Raw genomic sequence first — 19,266 nt, 5'->3', positions numbered from 1 at the left:
TACAACTGTGCACCATTATACCTGAACAGATGCCACTGTGTAGATTGCCAACTTTTGGATTTTGGAGTATTTCCTGTTTCAGTCAATCCCTGTGACCGGATGCCAAAGAATAAATATTCCTCCCAACGCTTTTTAATTTTTCTTTGGCTGGATTTGGAGAAATCCAATCACAAGATCTAAATATTTCACATGGACACCCATTATCGTCCTCCTAAGCCACCTTGATTGACAGCAGGGAGGAGATGTGAGAGGCAGCCCTGATCTCAGCATGTCTATCTCTGCTGGCACTAAGAAGCAAGTGCCCAGTCTACCTGTTTGGCCAAATCTTCTTTGTCCTCCCTCCCAGAGATCTGGTATTAACTCATCTTAGAAGGGGGTTTGGGCAGTGTGGGAGGCCAAGAGGTGGGGGTTGGAGGTACAGGTCTGGGATTCTGGCAACCTGTGGTCTAAACTGGGGCCAGCTGTACCCATGCCAAACAGCTCCCACTTTTTCACTGAGAAAGAATACCAGTAACCCCATAGGGCCAGGGATGTACACACTGTGGGTCCCTTAGTGTCTCTGGCATTCAGAGTATAAAAAGGTTAGGCAGCCCTGGTGCCTGATGAGCAAACAAGGAAGAACATTCTCCCTCTTTCCACAGAAGACACCTTGGCTCAATGTGGGTCTGCATGAAGCCTGAGACTTTATTTTTTTTTTTAATTTTTTTTAGAGAGAATTTTAATATTTATTTTTAATTTTTTCGGCAGACACAACATCTTCGTTTTGTATGTGGTGCTGAGGATCGAACCGGGGCCGCACGCATGCCAGGCGAGCGCGCTACCGCTTGAGCCACATCCCCAGCCCCAAGCCTGAGACTTTAGTAGGACTAGCAGATTATATTGGGCATGTGAATTTGTGTTTCCTAAACAACCAGTTTTTTTTCCCCCATACAGAGCATTTATCTGTATAAAAATCTTTTATTTTTATTTCAAGTAATTTCTCCAAACTTTAAGATGAAAAGTTTGAGTGAAATCTTCACTTAAGGGTGGAAGGGGTTAATGAATGGTTCATGGAGCTCCCCCACACTGTGGATGCAAGTTTTCCTCTCCAGGCAGTCCACAGCTCACACTTCACACCTGCAGTTTTCACACTGAGGAAAACAAAGGCCGCCCTTCCTCCCACTCTGTGTGTACAATTACAGCACTCGGTATAATTATGCCAGCTGCTCACATACCACAAGAGGACAATAAAGATTACACATTATACAGTGTGAGGTCAATTTATAAAATGTTTCCTTCAATGCATGAATGCAGAGTCTATCCTGGATATTACAGATTAAATTCTGAAAAACAAAACAAAACCCCAAAGCAATGCCTTTAAGCAGCCTGATGCAGCTTAGCCTGAGGGGAGCTCTGGGTGCTGCCCGATAGCCACTCAAGCCCCAGCTCAGAGAAAGGGAGCCCCATCCCAAACAGAAAACAAACAAACCAACAATAACAATGACAAAAAAACAGTGAGGAAAAGCCGACCATCATTCTAATCTCAAACTGAATCATTTTAGAGGTTTCCTCTGAAATCCAGCAACTACCCAAGGAGACAGAATTGTTGATTGGATTCTGGGTTTTCCCTTTTTTTTTTTTTAAATGTGTAACTTTTTATGCCTATGACAAAAACCCTATCTCTGTCTTCCTAAACTTGACTAAAGGACAGGCCTGGCCCAAACAAGCCTAGTCTTGGCTCTAGGAACCTGTCATTAACTGAGGCAGGGAGGGAGATGCCGATGTGGTGGCCTTCTGACGTCACCCACACTGTGTCCTCTGAGGACCCTGAGTCCTGCCAGCCATGGTGGCCTGAGCCAGCCAGGTCCCTGTGAGGCGGCGGCTGTGTGGGCTACAGACAGTCCTCCAGGTACTGGGGTGTTAGTCTGCTGCCATGGTGTGCCATAGGCAGAGAAGAGAGGACCTGGTTGAAGCCTTTGTCCTACAAAGCAGCACCTTGTTTACCAGGGGTAGAAACAGGAAATCTCCTCTTCCCTCACCCTCCAAAGCATCCGCTCAGGCACTGGGGAGACTGGAGGACCCGCTCAGAGCCCGGACAGTGCCAGTCACAACACTTGCGTTTCCAGTCTTCGAACTTCCTTAACCACGAGATCAATGTTAATGATTGGGTTGAAATACAGGGCCCAGTAAAACAAACAGTTGCACACAAACTGGGGGATGAGGGGCCAGAACATGGCCACAAAAAGCCCCTGTGTTGACACTTTCCAAAAATGGCTCCACATCCTCTGAGGAAGTGTCCTGAAAAGACAAAAGAAATGGTTCAGGGCAGTTCAGTGCTCAAGGGCTTAGGTCTGGGTTGCACTCTCCACGTCTCTGGCCCACAGAGACCTTGTCTTCTGTCCGAAGGGCCTGAGACACACCTTTGCACAACCAACTCCTTTTTGGCTCCCAGGAACAGACTATGGGTGCTTCCTCGGGGCACTGCTGCCTGGTCCTCGCACCACACACCTGGAACCTGAGCCGTTCCATCGCCATCCCACTTTTATGTGTTTCTTTCTTTCTTTTTATTTATTTATTTTTAGATTTTTTTTAGTTGTAGATGGACACAATATCTTTATTTATTTATTTTTGTGTGGTGCTGAGGATCGAACCCAGCACCTCACACATTTGAGGCAAGTGCTGTACCACTGAGCCCAACCCCAGCCCTTCTATGAGTTTCTTAACATACATACTTTCTTTTCGAGGCTGTAGGTTCTTAGTATAGACTGTTGTATTTTTACCAAAAGATATGCAGGGTCCCACAGAGAGCCAGGGGTGTAGCAGGGTCATGAATATGCATACTCTCTGCATGAATAAATGAGTTTGCTGAATAAAAATCCACGAGGGATTCCTGGCAGATTCCCAGAGCCATTTATTTGGCTGCTTCTGACTGATGATGTTGAGAATCCTGCAAGTCATGGATGTTGGGATGAAAGGAAGTAGCAGATGTATTACTTCTGTCTACTCAGTATTTGTCCCCTTCTGGGATAAGCTTCTGAGTTTTGCTTTCCCTCCCCTAGTCTTCCTATTCTGGGTGGGCAGGGGGTACTGGAGATTGCCTGAAGCATGCCACACACTTTGCCACACCTCAGCCCTCCTTCCTCTATTCTTTCCATGTGGAGTGATGGGTCAGGGTGGAACCAGCTACTAGCTGTGGGGTAAACACATGCCTGAGCCTGAACAAGGAAAGTCCTGCACATGGGCTCCAGGCTGGGCCAACCAGAGCAAAGGCACATGGGCCCTGAGACTTGTTACAAGTGTCACGGGGAAAGAAGGGCTTCCATCCCACCAGGGGGAGGCTGGTAAGGTGGTCCAACCAAAGTCTGGAGCAATGTGAGAAGAGCCAATGACAGGCTAAATTAAAGGAAAGAATAGCACCAGGAGAGGGAGACAGTCAGCCTGAGGACAGCACCTGGGTCTCTGGGGCCAATCCCACCTGCTGCCCTGAATGGGCACTTCTGTTTTAGGAAAGCCAATTTAGGCTAGTTTTTGTCACTTGCAACCAGAGACTGTCTCGTCTAATGCTCTCATTTCCTGAATCAATCTAGAAGCTATTCTTGTCCCAGTTGGTGGCAGAGCATGGTCAGATGCATGCCTACAGAATTCCCTAACAGGTCTATGTTCTAACATACTACTGTTTTCCACAAAGGACCCTCTTCTTCTCACTTGCTTATTCCTTAATTAGTAAAATCCTTCACATATACACACCCTATGGGAATTGTGGTTTGGATCTGGAATAGAATTAGAGACTCACAGGTTGAAGGCTTGGTTTCAGTGCAGCAATATTCAGAGGTGAGGCTTTTGGGAAGTGATTGAATCATGAGCTCATCAACAGATTAATCCATTGATGGATTCAGAGCTATTGGAGGTGGCAGAAATTATAGGAGATGGGACATGGTTGAAGGGTGAGTCCTTGGTAGCATGCCCTTGGAGGCTACATCTTGGCCTGGGTCCCTCTTGTCCATGCCTCTCTCACTCTGCTTCCTGGCTACCATATATGAGCAGCTTTTCTCTGCCACACCCTTCTACCATGTTGTTTCTGCCTCACCATGGGCCTGAGAGCAATGAAGCCAGCTGACTATGGACTGAAACCATGATCCAAAATAAATCTTTCTTTCTTTAAGTTGTTTTTCTCCCTTAGGTATTTTGTCATAGCCACAGAAAGTTGAATAACAACATGATCTGTTATTATGTGGGAATAAGATATATACGAAAACACTTTAATAACAATGAACACAAAGAACCCCCACCTCCTAAACAGGTGATTTTCCTATTCACTGCACATGCAGTATTTCTCAAACCAGAGTCTGAAGAGTCTTGGTAGAAGAAGGAATTTTTTTCCTTTTTCAACTATGTGAAATGCTTTGAAGACCTTTCCCCTACTTATTGTTTCTTTCCCAGCCCTGTTGCTTCAACCCTCTTCTACATAGAAACACACTTACTTGAGCTCACTTCTTGACCAGATCCTCCAAAAAGAAAATAACTCCAAAACCGAGAGTAGCATGGCGTTAACAATGAGAAACCGTGATGTCCAGTAGTGGACCTCCAGCCAGTCCCAGGCAAATTCAGCAATCAGCTGGTATGGGAGGAAGGAGTATTTGACGAGGAATTCCCTCCACTGTTTCCAAGTGGGCTCTCTCAGATCCTCAAAAAAGAACACACCCAGACACAAAAATCATGTGGACTGATTTTGATACAAGATTAATCAAGGAGCGTCATGTTTGTTAAAACACACACATACATAAGAACCTAACAATGTAAAATAATAATTTCAGCCATCAAATTCTCTTATAATAATGAACCTTAAAGTAGTTAATTGTTACCAAAAAGGTTGATCTGGGGTGCTTGTTACATAACATGGAAGCTCAGAAGTTATATCTAGACAGGCATGTGTTATGTGTTATGAGCAATAGAGTTGAAATGACTTTAAATTAACCAGCGTTTTACTCTTTTGTCACTGTGTGGACAACTCAAAACACTTCCTAAATTTGACATCTTAGCTGTGGTAGAATAACAGAGCAGGGAAATTAAAAACAGACATCTACATACCTTAAGAAAGTAATTTTTTGGATTTGTGTGTGTGTTTTGCAATACTGGGGATTAAACTTGGGAATGCCTTATCATAGAGCTGTATCCCAGCCCTTTTTATTTTGAGAAAGGGTTTGTTAAGTTGCTGGAATTGCAGGTGCGTGCCACTGCACTTGGCTAAGTTTTCAATTATAAACATTTGCAAATAAAAAAGATAGCTTATTGGGCTGGGGTTGTAGCTCAGTGATAGAGCATTGGCCTACCACATGTGATGCACTGGGTTCAATTCTCAGCACCACATAAAAATAAATAAAGGTATTGTGTCTATCTACAACTAAAAATATTAATAAAAAAATAGCTTGCTGACCAAGTATGGATTGTTACAACTTGTTAAAAGGGAAACATTTTACAATTTCTGTGCTCCGAGTTGAGAGATAACAGCTGGAAACTGAGTATAGAGGAAATACTGTGTAAATTCATTGCTCAGGTTTTAAACTACATTTAAGGACTGGGGGTAGCTCAGTGGTAGAGTGACTATGTAGCATGCGCAAGACCCTGGGCTAAATCCCTAACACTGTAAAAAAACCTTTTAAAAACAAAACCTAAAAACTGCCTTCAAGGCTGAAGTCACTTGGGTGAAGGTAGTGTTTAAAAAGGTTCTTTGGAGATTTTGAAATTGCTTCAATATTGGACAGGTATGGATTATATATAACAATTCCTATACCCATGACACTTTTTAATACAAACAGATCAGAAGGATTAGCCCTATGGGAAGCAAAGCAAAGGACTACTCTCAAATGACCAACTAAACAGGGAGAAATCACCCTAGTGAACAGTAAGGCACATATGAATCCTGTCTTGTGGAAGGACAGGTAACCATCCTTTTGGGGTCCTGTCAGGAGACAAGAAATTGCTTTTTTTTTTTAAGGAATATTTTAAGTCCAGAGGGTTACCCCTCTGGCTATGCAATGCAAAAAACTAAATGGGTTTCTGGGTGTGGGGAAAGTCTTACTTCACTTTCTTTGGCAGGGGCTCTCCCTGCAAAATTCACTGAAGGCTAGTTATCGGTTGCTCTTCCTTGACAGCCTACAGCCACAGCTCCGATTCCACTCCAGGCACTCTGCAGACCTACCAGAAGCTTGGTGACGATGTCCTCCCCAGAGCTGTCTTCCTGCAGAGGGCAGATGGTGTGGATGAAGGGCAGGAAGGTATCTGTGTAGTCAAACAGGTACAGGTACAGCAGACCAAGTCTCGGGGAGCTCTTGAGGGCATACAGCAGGAACAGGGACCTGCCTGGGTTCACGGCCTGCAGAGGACAAGGCAGGCACAGGGCCATTACAACCACAGTGGCCAGCTCCCCACCTGTGCTCCTTCAGTGGTCTTGTGTCCTTTGCCATCAGCCTTTCTGCATGGTGTGCACAAACAATGGGTGAATGAATGGCAGGAAGAGGTCAAGTAATCCATCTGTTGGGCTACTCTGTAGAAAAATCCAGTCTCTACTGGGGGCTGTTGAGAAGCTTAGAACACCTTTTGGGAAAGCAGATTGGCAAAATATATCAGTCTTAAATGTTTAAGTTAACCAATCTGTAAGTGGACACCACTTAATGAAAATAATCTTTTAACTAGAGAAGGCTTCACATTTCATGTTGCGCTGTGTGTTAACAGTTAAAACCACAGATATCTGAGCCCTAAGCAAAGCACATGAGATATTATGCATGGAATTCAAATGTTCATTAAAATGTGAGTATGAGCCAGTCACGGTGGCACATGCCTGTAATCCTAGGGATTTGGGATTGGCAGGAGTATCCAAGTGCAAGGCCAGCCTCAGCAATTCAGCAATAAAAAATAAAAAATAAAAGAGTATAAGATGCTTTAGATAATGCTAACAAAGTTAGGTGAAAAAAGACTCATGGATATGTAGCAAAATGATCTTGCTGGTGTTAGCACCAGGACAGCAGGACAGCAGGGTCTTACTAAGGTCTGTAGTCCCTTGATGAGGAGCACCTGGCTTTCAACACACAGTCAATACATGTTACATGAATCAACAAACAAAAGGGCTTTTTAAAACTATTCATAGGATAGACTAAGAGAAAAGAGAACAAACTGCAATGCTAATTGTGTTGATTATGGGCAATTTCTTCACTTCTGTAAATCTTTCAAAATTTTATTATAGTGAATAAACATTTATTTTTTCCTAATTAAAAAACTTTAGAAATGATTCAATTTATTTGACTCTTAGTAGCATCAAATAAAATGGACACTTAAGGGTGGGAGTTGTGGCTCAGCGGTAGAATGCTTGCCTAGCATGTGCAAGGCCCTGGGTTCGATCCTCAGCACCACATAAAAATAAATAAAATAAAAGTATTGTGTCCAACTACAATTAAAAAATACATGTTTTTAAAAAAAATGGACACTTCACCAAAGAAGATATAAGTATGGCAAGTAAGAGGTGAAAGATGGTTAATGTCATTGGTTTAATGCATATTAAAATGACAGTAGAGACAACTGTACACCTATTAGAATGGAGAGTAGAGGGAGGGAAGGCTTTCAAAGGGTCAGGAGGAAACTTCTGGGAGTGACAGACATATTGTATCTTTTTTTCTAGTCTTTCACTTGCCAGATACAGTGGCAGATGCCTGTGCCAAAATAAATTTCCCTTTGTTCTGGTTAATATTAAGAGCACGTGTACATATTTTAATTAGATGGTCACTGTGTGTTCATATTTAGAGGGTCAGAAATGTCATGTCAGTATTAAAAGCCATGCTAGGACCAATATTGGCTACATAAAGTCTATGGTTTAACTATATTAGCTGAATTAATAGTTTATGATAAAAAAGAAGTAGGGTTTTTTAAATTAAAAATAAACAATACAAAACAAACTTTCCACCTCAGGAACTCCATACCTGTTCTTTAAAAAGTTTGAAATAAGTTTTTTAAAAAGGCAATAAATGCACACAGTAAAAGTAGTTTTTTTTTTCCTCAAATGATGCAGAGATGATTAGCTGACAGAATTTCCCCTCCCATCTGATTTTATTCTCCAGACAAAGCCACTTTCAATAGTTGGGGGCTGAGAATGTAGCTCAGTGGGAGATGGCTTGCTTGGCATGCACGAAGCCTTATGTTCCATTCTTAGCATCAAAAACAGAAAAACAAAGTTTGGATATCTTTCTAGATTTTTCTATTATATGCAAACGTATGTGTAGATACACATGCAGATATTTTCTAATGTGCTTTTCTTTTAGTTAGCAATCAATACAAGTTGAACATCCTCTTCCTTCTTCATTTTTGCATTGTGGTAGAATCTAGGGCCTCATGGCATGCTAGACTCTACTCCCGAGCCACACCCCAGTTCTCCTCCCTCATTAGCACAGTCACCTCCTCCTTTATGAATGGGAGCTTGAATATCTGTGACTCATTTATTTAACCTATCCCTAATGATAGGGACTTGGGCTATTTTCTAAGTGCTGCTAACCAATGATGCTGCAATGAACAATTGCTGAGGTCATTTTATTGAGGAAGAAAGAGGCACAAAGAGTTGTGTGGGTACTTGCTTGTGTTCCTGCAGTCAGTGTGTCCTTGGGGAGCCTATAAGCCTCAGCAAGTGGCCCCAGAGTCTTGCTACATTCCAAATTCAGAGAAATGAAATGACAGATCGAGACCAGGTGTAGTTTAAATTGTAATGTTAATGATAAAATTTCCCCAGAGAATTGCAACTGTTCATGATCACCAGAACTCAGAGTGCCTCTTTCTTCGTATGAAATGTTCTCAACCTTGATAATGACACAAGGGAAAAAAAGCCCAAGTCTTCTGACTACTTTAGTTTGTACTCTGTTCAACTTTGAGTGAGCATTTCCCCTCTAAGTTCACTGGCTATTAGATATTTTTCTCCAAGATGTTTTTTTTAGGGTATGAGCTGGTAAATTCCAGATATACTGCACTATACTCCCTTTACAGTACAGTAGTTACTGAATCCTGTCTGTGAAGAACCAGTTGGTATAGTTATGTTGAATATCTATTTCTCAATGTCTAGTAAGGATGAAGGTGGGCATTACTTGTGACCTAATAATTCTGCTCCTCAACATATATCATAAACTCCTGTATATAAGCCTAAGAACTTCCTAGGAGTGTCAGGCAGAACTGCTTCTAATAGCAAAAATGGAAATTCTTGCAGTGTCCATGCACAAATCACCACACGTGTCCAATGGAAGACTGAACAAAAGAGAAAAAGAGCGGGAACTAGAGTCACAGAGACGAAAGCTACTTGCAGAAGGGTCTGCTCAAAATTCATACCTCTTGCATTAAGGTTCAAGCATGTAAAACAATGCTCCTGCTGCTTGTGGACACCACCATAGTAGACAGAAAGAAAACAAGCTCTGGAAGGATCCATGGCACCCACTGCAAGAGCACAGTTGCTTCTAGAGAGGGTGGGGTGTTAGGGACTTCAACTGTGCCTTTGCCATTTTCTTTCTTAAGTTAAGCACTGGGTATATACACGATTGCTATGTTGTACTCTATACTTTTTCTATTAAAAGAATAAATAGTTTACCTTATATTCCCAGAGATTCTGGGGGGGCTTCACACCTAGTGCCTTGACACGCTCCAGCTCCATGAGGATGGCTCTTCTGTGGCTGCTGTTTTCTATAGTATATGGCGCCCTTGAAAATTCTTCCTCTGTCAAAGTTAAAAGCAATCTGTGGAGGGGTGAGGTAGATTTCTCTTGAGATCACATACTGGAAGCAAATTTTCCACACTGAGTCCCATTTATCAATGACAACACTTTAAGCTTACATAGATGTAGCAGTATTAATAACAGCAAATAACTGAGTGACTACTATTTGCCAGTTACTATATAAATACATTTAAAAATTTCATAAATCATTACCGATACAATTTGGGGGGATCTTTTTTTTTTTTTTTTTGGTGCTAGGTATGAACCCAGGGGTACTTAGCCACAACCCAAGCCCCTTTTTATAAGAGACAGAGTCTTGCTAAATTGCTTAGGGCTTCACCAAGTTTCGGAGGCTGGCTTTGAATCTGTGATCCTCCTGCCTCAGCCTCCCCAGCCACTGGGATTACAGGTGTGTGCCATCATGCCCAGTGGGAAATGAATTCTTTTTTTTTTTTTAAATATCTTTGTTTTATTTATTTATTTTTATGTGGTGCTGAGGATTGAACCCAGGGCCTCGCATGTGCACGATCTACCACTGAGCCACAATCCCAGCCCCAAGGGAAACTAATTCTTTTTTTTTTTTTTTAGTTGTAGATGGACACAATATCTTTATTTTATTTTTTAATTTATTTATACATGGTGCTGAGAATCGAACCCAGTTCCTCACATATGTGAGGCAAGTGGTTCACCACTGAGCCACAACCCCAGCCTAGGAAACAAATTCTTTCTTTTATTCTTCTTCTTTTTGTTTTTAATGTTTTCATTTTTAGTTGTAAATGGACATAATATCTTTACTTTATATTTATGGTGCTGAGGATCGAAGCCAGTACTCCATGCATGCAAAGCAAGCATTCTACCACTGAGTCTCAACCCCATCCTGGGAAACAAATTTTTTTTTTTTTTTTAAAGAGAGAGAGAGAGAGAGAGAGAGAGAGAGAGAGAGAGAGAGAGAGAGGGAGGGAGAGAATTTTTAATATTTATTTTTTAGTTCTCGGCGGACACAACATCTTTGTTGGTATGTGGTGCTGAGGATTGAACCCGGGCCGCACGCATGCCAGGTGAGCGCACTACCGCTTGAGCTACATCCCCAGCCCCGGGAAACGAATTCTTAAAAATCAAATTAAAATGACTCCAAAGAGAGTCAAGTGTTAAAAACTCAGTGATGGGGAATGACTAAGGTGGGAGGTGGAGCAACAGGGCAACCTGGCAGCCTGGCAGACGCCACTCCTGACAGTGGCTAGTACCATCAACACCTGGTATTTACATAACCCCATACAGAGACATGTATGTAAATAAATGAATGCACAAACAAACATAAACATAGGTCTATTTAGTACAATTGTATTTTTAGTTTATGTAAAAAATTATATATATGTAAAAAATGGACACAAAACCTTTATTTTAATTTTTAAAAAATATGCTACTTTTATAATCAGATTTTTTTCAGTGTTTATATCTATATAAACACTGAAAAAATCTGAGGGTGGGGTGGAGCTTGTGGCAGAGTACAATGCTTAGCATGTGCAAGGCTCTGGGTTCAATCCCTATCACCCCTCACCCTCCAAAAATATTTTGGTCAGATATCTAGCAATATAATAACAGTAGTTTTCTCTGAAGAACAGGATTAAAGGATATTTTATTTTCAATATCATATAATCCAGGCTGGGGTTGTGGCTCAGTGGTAGAGTGCTTGCCTAGCATGTGTGAGGCACTGGGTTCAATTCTCAGCATCACATGCAAATAAATAAAAATAAAGGTCCATTGACACCCGAAAAAATAATTTAAAAAATCATATAACCCTATATTATTTTTTAAAAATATATGCTACTTTTATAATCAGGAAGCAAAAAAATAAATAAATAAATAAAATGTCACTGACATAAAATAGTATAGCCTCTGTGAAAAATAGTTTTGAGAGTTCCTTAAAAAGGTAAAAACAGAGTTAGTCTATGACCCAGACATTCCACTTGGGGTATGGAAAATATATGTCCCCACAAAAACTTGCACATGAATCATCATGGCAGCAGTATTCATGATAGCCCAAAACAGAGTCAACCCAAATGTGCATCGACTGAAGAACAGATGAAGAAAATTTGGTCTATCCATACAATAAAGCATTTATTAGACATGAAAAGGAATAAAGCACTAATATGTGCTACATCAGGGTGATCCTTGAAAACATCATGCTAAGTGAAAAGCCAAACACAAAAGGCCACATATTCTATGACTTCATTTACAAGAAAAGTTCAGAAAAGATAAATCCATTTTTGGAGACAAAAAATTGAACAGTGTTTTCCAGGGGATTAGAGAGGGAGAAATAAGGAGTCACTAAAGGATAGGAGCTTTCTTTTTGGGGTCAGGAAAATGTTCTAAAACTATACTGTGGTGATAGTTAAACCTATCTATGAATACATGGAAAAACTACCAACTGTATTGTATTCATTATAAATGGGTAAATTTGAGCTGGGGATAGAGTGGTTGCCTTGCACGCATAAGGTCCTGGGTTCAATCCCAGCACCACCAAAAAAAAAAAAAAAAAAAAAGAGGGGTGAAATTTATGACATGTGTATTCTATCTCAATGAGGCCTTTTCTTTTTCTTTTCTTTTTTTTTTTTTTTTTAAAGAGAGAGTGAGAGAGGGGAGAGAGAGAGAGAGAGAGAGAGAGAGAGAGTTTTTTTATTTTTTAGTTCTCGGCGGACACAACATCTTTGTTGGTATGTGGAGCTGAGGATCGAACCTGGGTCACACGCACGCCAGGCGAGCGCGCTACCGCTTGAGCCACATCCCCAGCCCAAGGCCTTTTCTTTTTCTTTTGGTACTGGGCATTGAACTCAGGGTCACTCAACCACTGAGCCACATCCCCAGACTTATTTTATTTTATTTAAAAACAGGGTCTCACTGAGTTGTTCAGGGTCTTGCTGTTGCTGAGGCTGGCTTTGAACTGGCGATCCTCCTGCCTCAGCCTCCCAAGTTGCTGGGATTATAGGCAGATGCCACCGTACCTGACTTCAATGAAGCTTTTGCCAAAAATATCCATGGCGTGTCAGAAAATATGCTCCTCACCTTCCATTCACTCTTTCAGACAAAAACCTGTTTCTGTAGAGAGAGGCCCATGGGCCCAGCTGCTCCAGCCAGAGGACAACTTCTTCCGCTGTCCATTTGGCCACAGCCTTATGGACCAGGAGGTCATGCTCAGATTCCCTGCTGCTCCAGTGATACACAAGCAGGACCACCTAGGGAAAGGGACAGGGACCTTAGAACAGGAGAGGCCAGTTTCTGAGTGTAGGAGCCCAGGACAGGGCTGGCAGGTGAGCCTGAAGGAATGATACCAGCTGTGTACAGGGAGGAGGGACAATGCCACCACCATGGAGAACCGGAGGGCAAAACTGTCCTTGGACTCATGTCTCTGCTCACTGTGGAGCAGTGAGGGAACAGGGGTCAGAAGAGAACTGAGTGCAGGGTGCCTAGAAGCAGATGCATCCTTGACTCACCAGCAAAACTGACTTGTGCCTTTTCTATAGGAAAAACATTTAGGTCTTCGCAACATGGAACTTAAAAATACCTAATGAAGTGGTGTGTTCTTACAACTGTTTCAGCCAGCCAGACGTGGTCTCAAACTCCAGTTCTGCCCCCTTTTTGCCCTGTGCCCTCAGCTGTTGCAGAGGTCATGAGGAGGACTGGACAGCACAGAGCTAACATTTACTGGGCACTATTATGTGGCCTACTTGAGTAAGCCACATTCCTGAAGAAATCACATGGCCCAGCAGGTTTCAATGTATACAGTGTGTCACACACGGTCACGTACGTCATCAGTCATCAATGGTTTACGAGAAATCAGAACTGACTGCAGTGGAAATGGGGGTGGGGAGCACAGAGGAACAGAGACAGACTTACTGCCACTCCAGTTAAAGCTGTGAGCACTCCAGAAAAGAAGCCCCCTCCTCTCTGCTGATTCACTCGGCCCGTGTTGGGAGTTAAAGGGATCTGATCATTCCCATATTTTTGAAAGGCTGCGAGACTTTGGACTATGTCATTGTTCTGTCGAATGTCTTCAAATCTCATCCTAATAGCATCAGGAAATAACTTTTCAATGGCATCCCTACGGAGAAGAGAGGAAAATCACAAGACAAGTGTTTGATGAAATTAAATATAATGATGAAATTAAATATAAGGCCAAAATAAAACCAATAGCCAACATTTAATAATGATCAGATGCCTAGGAGAAGGACAAAAATACCTGCTATATAGATCTGATGGTAAAACACTAGAAACAATTGCTAAATGGCCAGATGAGGCGGCACATGCCTGTAATCCTAGGGACTCAGGAGGCTCAGGCAGGATGATCACCAAGTTCAAGGCCAGCCTGGGCAATTCAGTGAGACACTGTCTCAAAAAATTAAAAAAGTAAATGGAAATCTAGCTCAGTGGTAAAGCCCTCCTGGGTTCAATTACCAATACCCTCCAAAAAACAAAGACAAACAAAGCAAAACAGTGCTTGCCTCGCATGCCACAAGCCCTGGGTTCAGTCCCCAGCCCAATAACAACAACAAAAAAATACTTTTAAACATATGTGCGGGGGCTGGGGATGTAGCTCAAGGTTTTGTGTCCATTTTTATATATATATATATATTTTTTTAATATATATATAATTTTTTACATAAACTAAAAATACAATTGTACTAAATAGACCTATGTTTATGTTTGTTTGTGCATTCATTTATTTACATACATGTCTCTGTATGGGGTTATGTAAATACCAGGTGTTGATGGTACTAGCCACTGTCAGGAGTGGCGTCTGCCAGGCTGCCAGGTTGCCCTGTTGTTCCACCTCCCACCTTAGTCATTCCCCATCACTGAGTTTTTAACACTTGACTCTCTTTGGAGTCATTTTAATTTGATTTTTAAGAATTCGTTTCCCGGGGCTGGGGATGTGGCTCAAGCGGTAGTGCGCTCGCCTGGCATGCGTGCGGCCCGGGTTCAATCCTCAGCATCACATACCAACAAAGATGTTGTGTCCGCCAAGAACTAAAAAAATAAATAAATATTAAAAATTCTCTCTCTCTCCTCTCTCACTCTTTCTTAAAAAAAAAAAATAAACACATATGTGCTAATAGAAAATACAAATGTTTTCTCACTTCAGTGGCGTACTATCTGGGTGGTTCTTCAATATACTGTTTTTATTCAATGTTATGTATGTCTCAAATTTATCTACCTTACAACTGAGCTGTATCCCCATCTCCAAAAGTATTTTTAAAAATATGAAAGAAACAACAACTAAGTCATAAATAAAATTACTCTGGGGAAAAAGAAGAAAAGGTCTAAAACGGGGGAGAAAAGGCCAAAGGGGTCTTTGGCTTGATTGAAAATATTCCAATATTTCTCTGCTTAAAAGAATGAAAATAATGAATGTATATATGCATTACTTATGTCATTAAAGATTAGTTTATGAGGAGGGAAAAAAGCAAAGTTCAGTAGGAAGAAAAGGCCCACACAAGGTTTTACGGGAGGGCTGGCTCTTTTCATTTTCTTTTTTGGTACTGGGGATTGAACTCAGGGGCACGTGACCACCGAGCCACATCCACAGCCCTATTTTATATTTTATTTAGAGACAGGGTCTCACTGAGTTACTTAGCACCTTGCTTTTGAACTAGAGATCCTCCCGTCTCAGCCTCTTGAGCCACTGGGATTACAGGCATGCACCATGGTGCCCTGCTTCTTTTCATTTTTAATCACACAAAATCAGAGACCCATCCTTCTATTTAAAATTAACCTTTAGGTAAAGCAAAGCTGACAGGAACAGAAAAAAAAAAAGAGGATGCAGGGTTAATGATTTCATGAAGCATTCTGTTACTCTGTTGATATCAAGATGGCTGGACACACTGTTAAGGCTACAGAAGAGGGGAATCCTGAGGAAGCCAGACACGCCTGGAAGGCCTCACAGGACTTTATCACTGTAGAGAAGGAGGAGAGAACCAGCTACCTGAAAGGTCCTCCAATTGGCCATGTGTGAGAAACTCAATTAATGTGATGATGGGCACAGAGTTTATTTAAAGATTCTGAAAATCAATATCAGTTAATCATAACTGTATGATGTCACCATTTTGTCTATTAGGATGTTCTCGGTAATGAAAAAAATCAGTAAGTATTATATAACATAGGACTATAAGCAATGGTGTAACAACCAGAATTTATTTTGTTTCTTCATTCAGAATAAATATAAACCAAGCTAGGCAGTGACTCTGAAAGGCCAGCCTCTGCAATTTAGTGAAACCCTGCTCAAAATTAAAGATAAATAAATAGATAGACAGGAGGGCAGTTTGGAATGTGGAATAAAGGATAGACCAATGGCAGTCAGCTGTGTGGAAGGGAATTTGGATTTTCAGGTCCTGAGCTCCCTGACTCTCAGTCTAGCAGATCCAGAATGACCACCATGGACAGCTCCAAGCCTGCAGGCTTTTCAAACATGCCCACTGCCACTAAGAAACCACACTGCAGCAGCTGCGCTACCCAGGCAATCCCGACATACCTGAGGAGAATGTTGACTTTGGGGAAACCTTCCCATTTTTCTCTGCATTCCGGACACTCTGTTTTCTTTGAAGACACCCACCATAAAGCAAGGCAGTGCCGGCAGAAGCTGTGCCCACAGTTCAAGGTGGTTGGGTTAATCAGGATGTCATAACAGCAATGGCAGGAAAATTCACTAACGGAAATCTGAGGTCCTGTGCTTTTGAGAGGGTCATCTTCCGGGCCCACTGTGGTGGCATCATTTTTCTGAGGCTCTTCCATCTTTCAGCAAATTCTGGGACCCACAAACACAGAAAACTTCAGACTTCGGAGATGGCAGCAAGGCATCATCAAATCTAGGGGAAAAAAGCAGTAAAAACACAACAAACGGTAGTTGTTGGAGGTTACTGTCACTATATTAAAGCTCTAACTTCTGCTTTTATTTTACTTATGTTTTGCAGTGCTGGGGCTTGAACCCTGTGTCTTGCTCATGATAGACTAATGATCTATCATTGACCTCTAGTCCAAAGCTCCAATTTTTATATTTTTGGGGATGCTGGGAATTGAACACATGTTGGCAAGTACTCTACCAGGGAACTACATTTTCTGTTTTATTCATCATAACTTTCAATGTGTGATGAAGTATAGTTGTGGTAGACCACAGAACTCAGGATCTTTTTACTAATGTCCTTTCAAAATGTAGGGTGTTTTTTTGCCTCAGCATTCTCAGCTCCTCCATCATCCCATCCAATACTCACTCTCTTTTTTGGGGAGGGTGCTGAGGATTGAATCCAGGGGAGCTTGACCACTGAACTACATCCCAGTTCTTTTTATTTGGAGACAGGGTCTCAAGAAGTTGCCCACAGGCAACCTGCATGCGCTAGGATTACCTCAGGATTCCAATTACATTTCAAAAGTCCTTTCTAGGGTATGATTTTCAGTAACTAGCTTCCTGGTCCAATAAAATGTCTGGAGCTGGGAACAACACATCTACATCAAGTAAATGAAATACTTTGTCTACAACAACTTGCCTTTTTATGAGGCAATTATTATTTCATAAATACTTGATTCCAGGGGCTTTACTAGAGCAATTCCAGGGAGTAAGGGAAGCCCTGTTTTCAGGTGCCCTAGCCAGGCCAACTTCCCATGATTTGATATCCCCTCTTTCCCCAAATCAACCAGAACATGTGTACTGTGCCCTCTGGATTTGTCAGTTTGGTGCCACAGAAACACTCTAATGTTGCAAAATATGCAAACGTCAATGGAGCATTCTCTTTTCATGCTCATCTGGAGATCCCACGCAGCACGAAAGCAAAGGCCTTGGAGTTAGAACCTCAACTCCCCAGCTCTGTCTCTGCACAAGTGACTGAGCTCTCTGAGCCATTTCCTCAACTGTGGAATGTGGCTAACAGCTCATGGACCTTCAAGCCTTCTTATGAGGACTAGACAGTAAAGAAAAGAGGCTAGAGAAATGATTGTTCTTACTCTTTCTGGTGTTGTGGTAAGAGTTTCTCCCTCTCATTATTGTGGTTTAGATTATTATTTTTAATTGATTTTTAGTTATACATGACTGTGGAATCCATTTTGACAAAATTACACATGCATAGATTATATCTTATTTTAATTCGAACCCCATTGTGTGAATGTACACAATAGTGGGATTCACTTATTTTCATATATACATAGGAAAATTATGTCAGATTCATTCCACTGTCTTTCCTATTCCTATCTCCCTTGCCTTCCCTGCATTCCCCTTTGTTTAATCTATTCTGTTCAATCTCATTATTGTGAAGAATAGACATCACTCTCCACCATCCACACTGGCCACTCCAAGCTTTGGAGTTACAGTGGTTAAGAACACAGGCCCTAGGGGCTGGGGATGTGGCTCAAGCGCGCTCGCCTGGCTTGCGTGTGGCCCGGGTTCGACCCTCAGCACCACATACAAACAAAGATGTTGTGTCCGCCGATAAAATAAAAAAAAATAAATAAGTATTAAAATTCTCTCTCCTCTCTCTCTCCCTTAAAAAAAAAAAAAAAAAGAACACAGGCCCTAGCTGGGTACAATGGTGTACACCTGCAGTCCCAGGAGGCTGAGGCAGGAGGATCAAGAGTTCAAAGCCAGCCTCAGCAACTTAGTGAGGCCCTAAGCAACTCATCGAGACCCTGTTTCTAAATAAAGAAAATCTAAGAAAGGCCTGGGGATGTTGCTCAGTGGTTAAGCACCTCTGGCTTCAATCCTCAGTACCAAAAAACAAACGAACGAACAAAAAAAACCTTTGCAATTCTCCTGCCTCAGCCTCCTAGGTTGCTGGGATTTAGTGGCTGTACCACAGTGCCCAGCTACTGAACTATTTTAAATTATAATGTGTGACTTTTATAATAACCACAATAACATTATACAAAGCATGTTATATGGCTTTAGGTCAAACACTAATGGGAGATTTCAACTCAGAGAATAAAACAAATACATTTTAAACTCAGTATTAGAAATGGGATAGAAGTCTCTCATCCAGTACTAAAAAGGTAAGTACCTAAGGTACTTATAAATTTCATAAATAAGTTTACTCAGTAAATGACGATAGTAAAAAAGGGGCCCAACCTTCTGTACAGACTCATTAAAAACTGTTCTTTTTGGAAGAGAGTCTTAAAAAATAACATTTTTAACAAATTCTAGACTTACACACACACACACACACACACACATATATCAGGTAAACTGCTGCCATTTATGGCATACTTACCATATGCCGGACAATCATATTATCTCATTATTCATGTTTAGGAACATTTAAAATTTTTCTAAGTGCTTCCCTTTGGGCAGCCTCTTCAAACTGCTAAGGAAGTGGAAGATATCTCATAAAGGCTTTAAAAAAGAGAATTACTTAGATACATTAGTTCCTTTATTGTGTTAATACTGGTGAAAGAACTCCCACATGGAGAACATTATCATAGGAGATAATAATCAAGAGAACACACTATTCCTTGGGCTGGGTCCTGGGCCAGGTCCTTGAGATATATGTAGGAGCATGTGGATTTGTGTCAGAGGG

At 41.5% G+C, this 19,266-nt stretch overlaps 1 protein-coding gene across 1 annotated transcript in view; it reads right to left on the bottom strand.

Annotated features, from left to right (window-relative positions):
• Positions 1-571: 571 nt before the first annotated feature.
• BFAR (bifunctional apoptosis regulator) overlaps positions 572-19,266 on the bottom strand; it is a 35,468-nt gene continuing 16,773 nt past the window's right edge. The window contains exons 2-8 of the mRNA XM_081297951.1: positions 16,242-16,575; positions 13,610-13,814; positions 12,779-12,948; positions 9,593-9,737; positions 6,179-6,352; positions 4,461-4,663; positions 572-2,277 (exon numbers count right to left, since the gene is read on the bottom strand). Coding sequence (XP_081154077.1) covers positions 2,085-2,277; positions 4,461-4,663; positions 6,179-6,352; positions 9,593-9,737; positions 12,779-12,948; positions 13,610-13,814; positions 16,242-16,501 — 1,350 coding nt within the window. The 5' untranslated portion in view covers positions 16,502-16,575 and the 3' untranslated portion in view covers positions 572-2,084. The remainder of the gene's footprint in view (positions 2,278-4,460; positions 4,664-6,178; positions 6,353-9,592; positions 9,738-12,778; positions 12,949-13,609; positions 13,815-16,241; positions 16,576-19,266) is intronic.

This window comes from Spermophilus citellus, assembly GCF_964194105.1.
Source record: "Spermophilus citellus genome assembly, chromosome: 6".
Taxonomy (NCBI): domain Eukaryota; kingdom Metazoa; phylum Chordata; class Mammalia; order Rodentia; family Sciuridae; genus Spermophilus; species Spermophilus citellus.
Note: the sequence above shows the minus strand (reverse complement) of the source record. Positions and strands in the feature narration are given on the sequence as shown.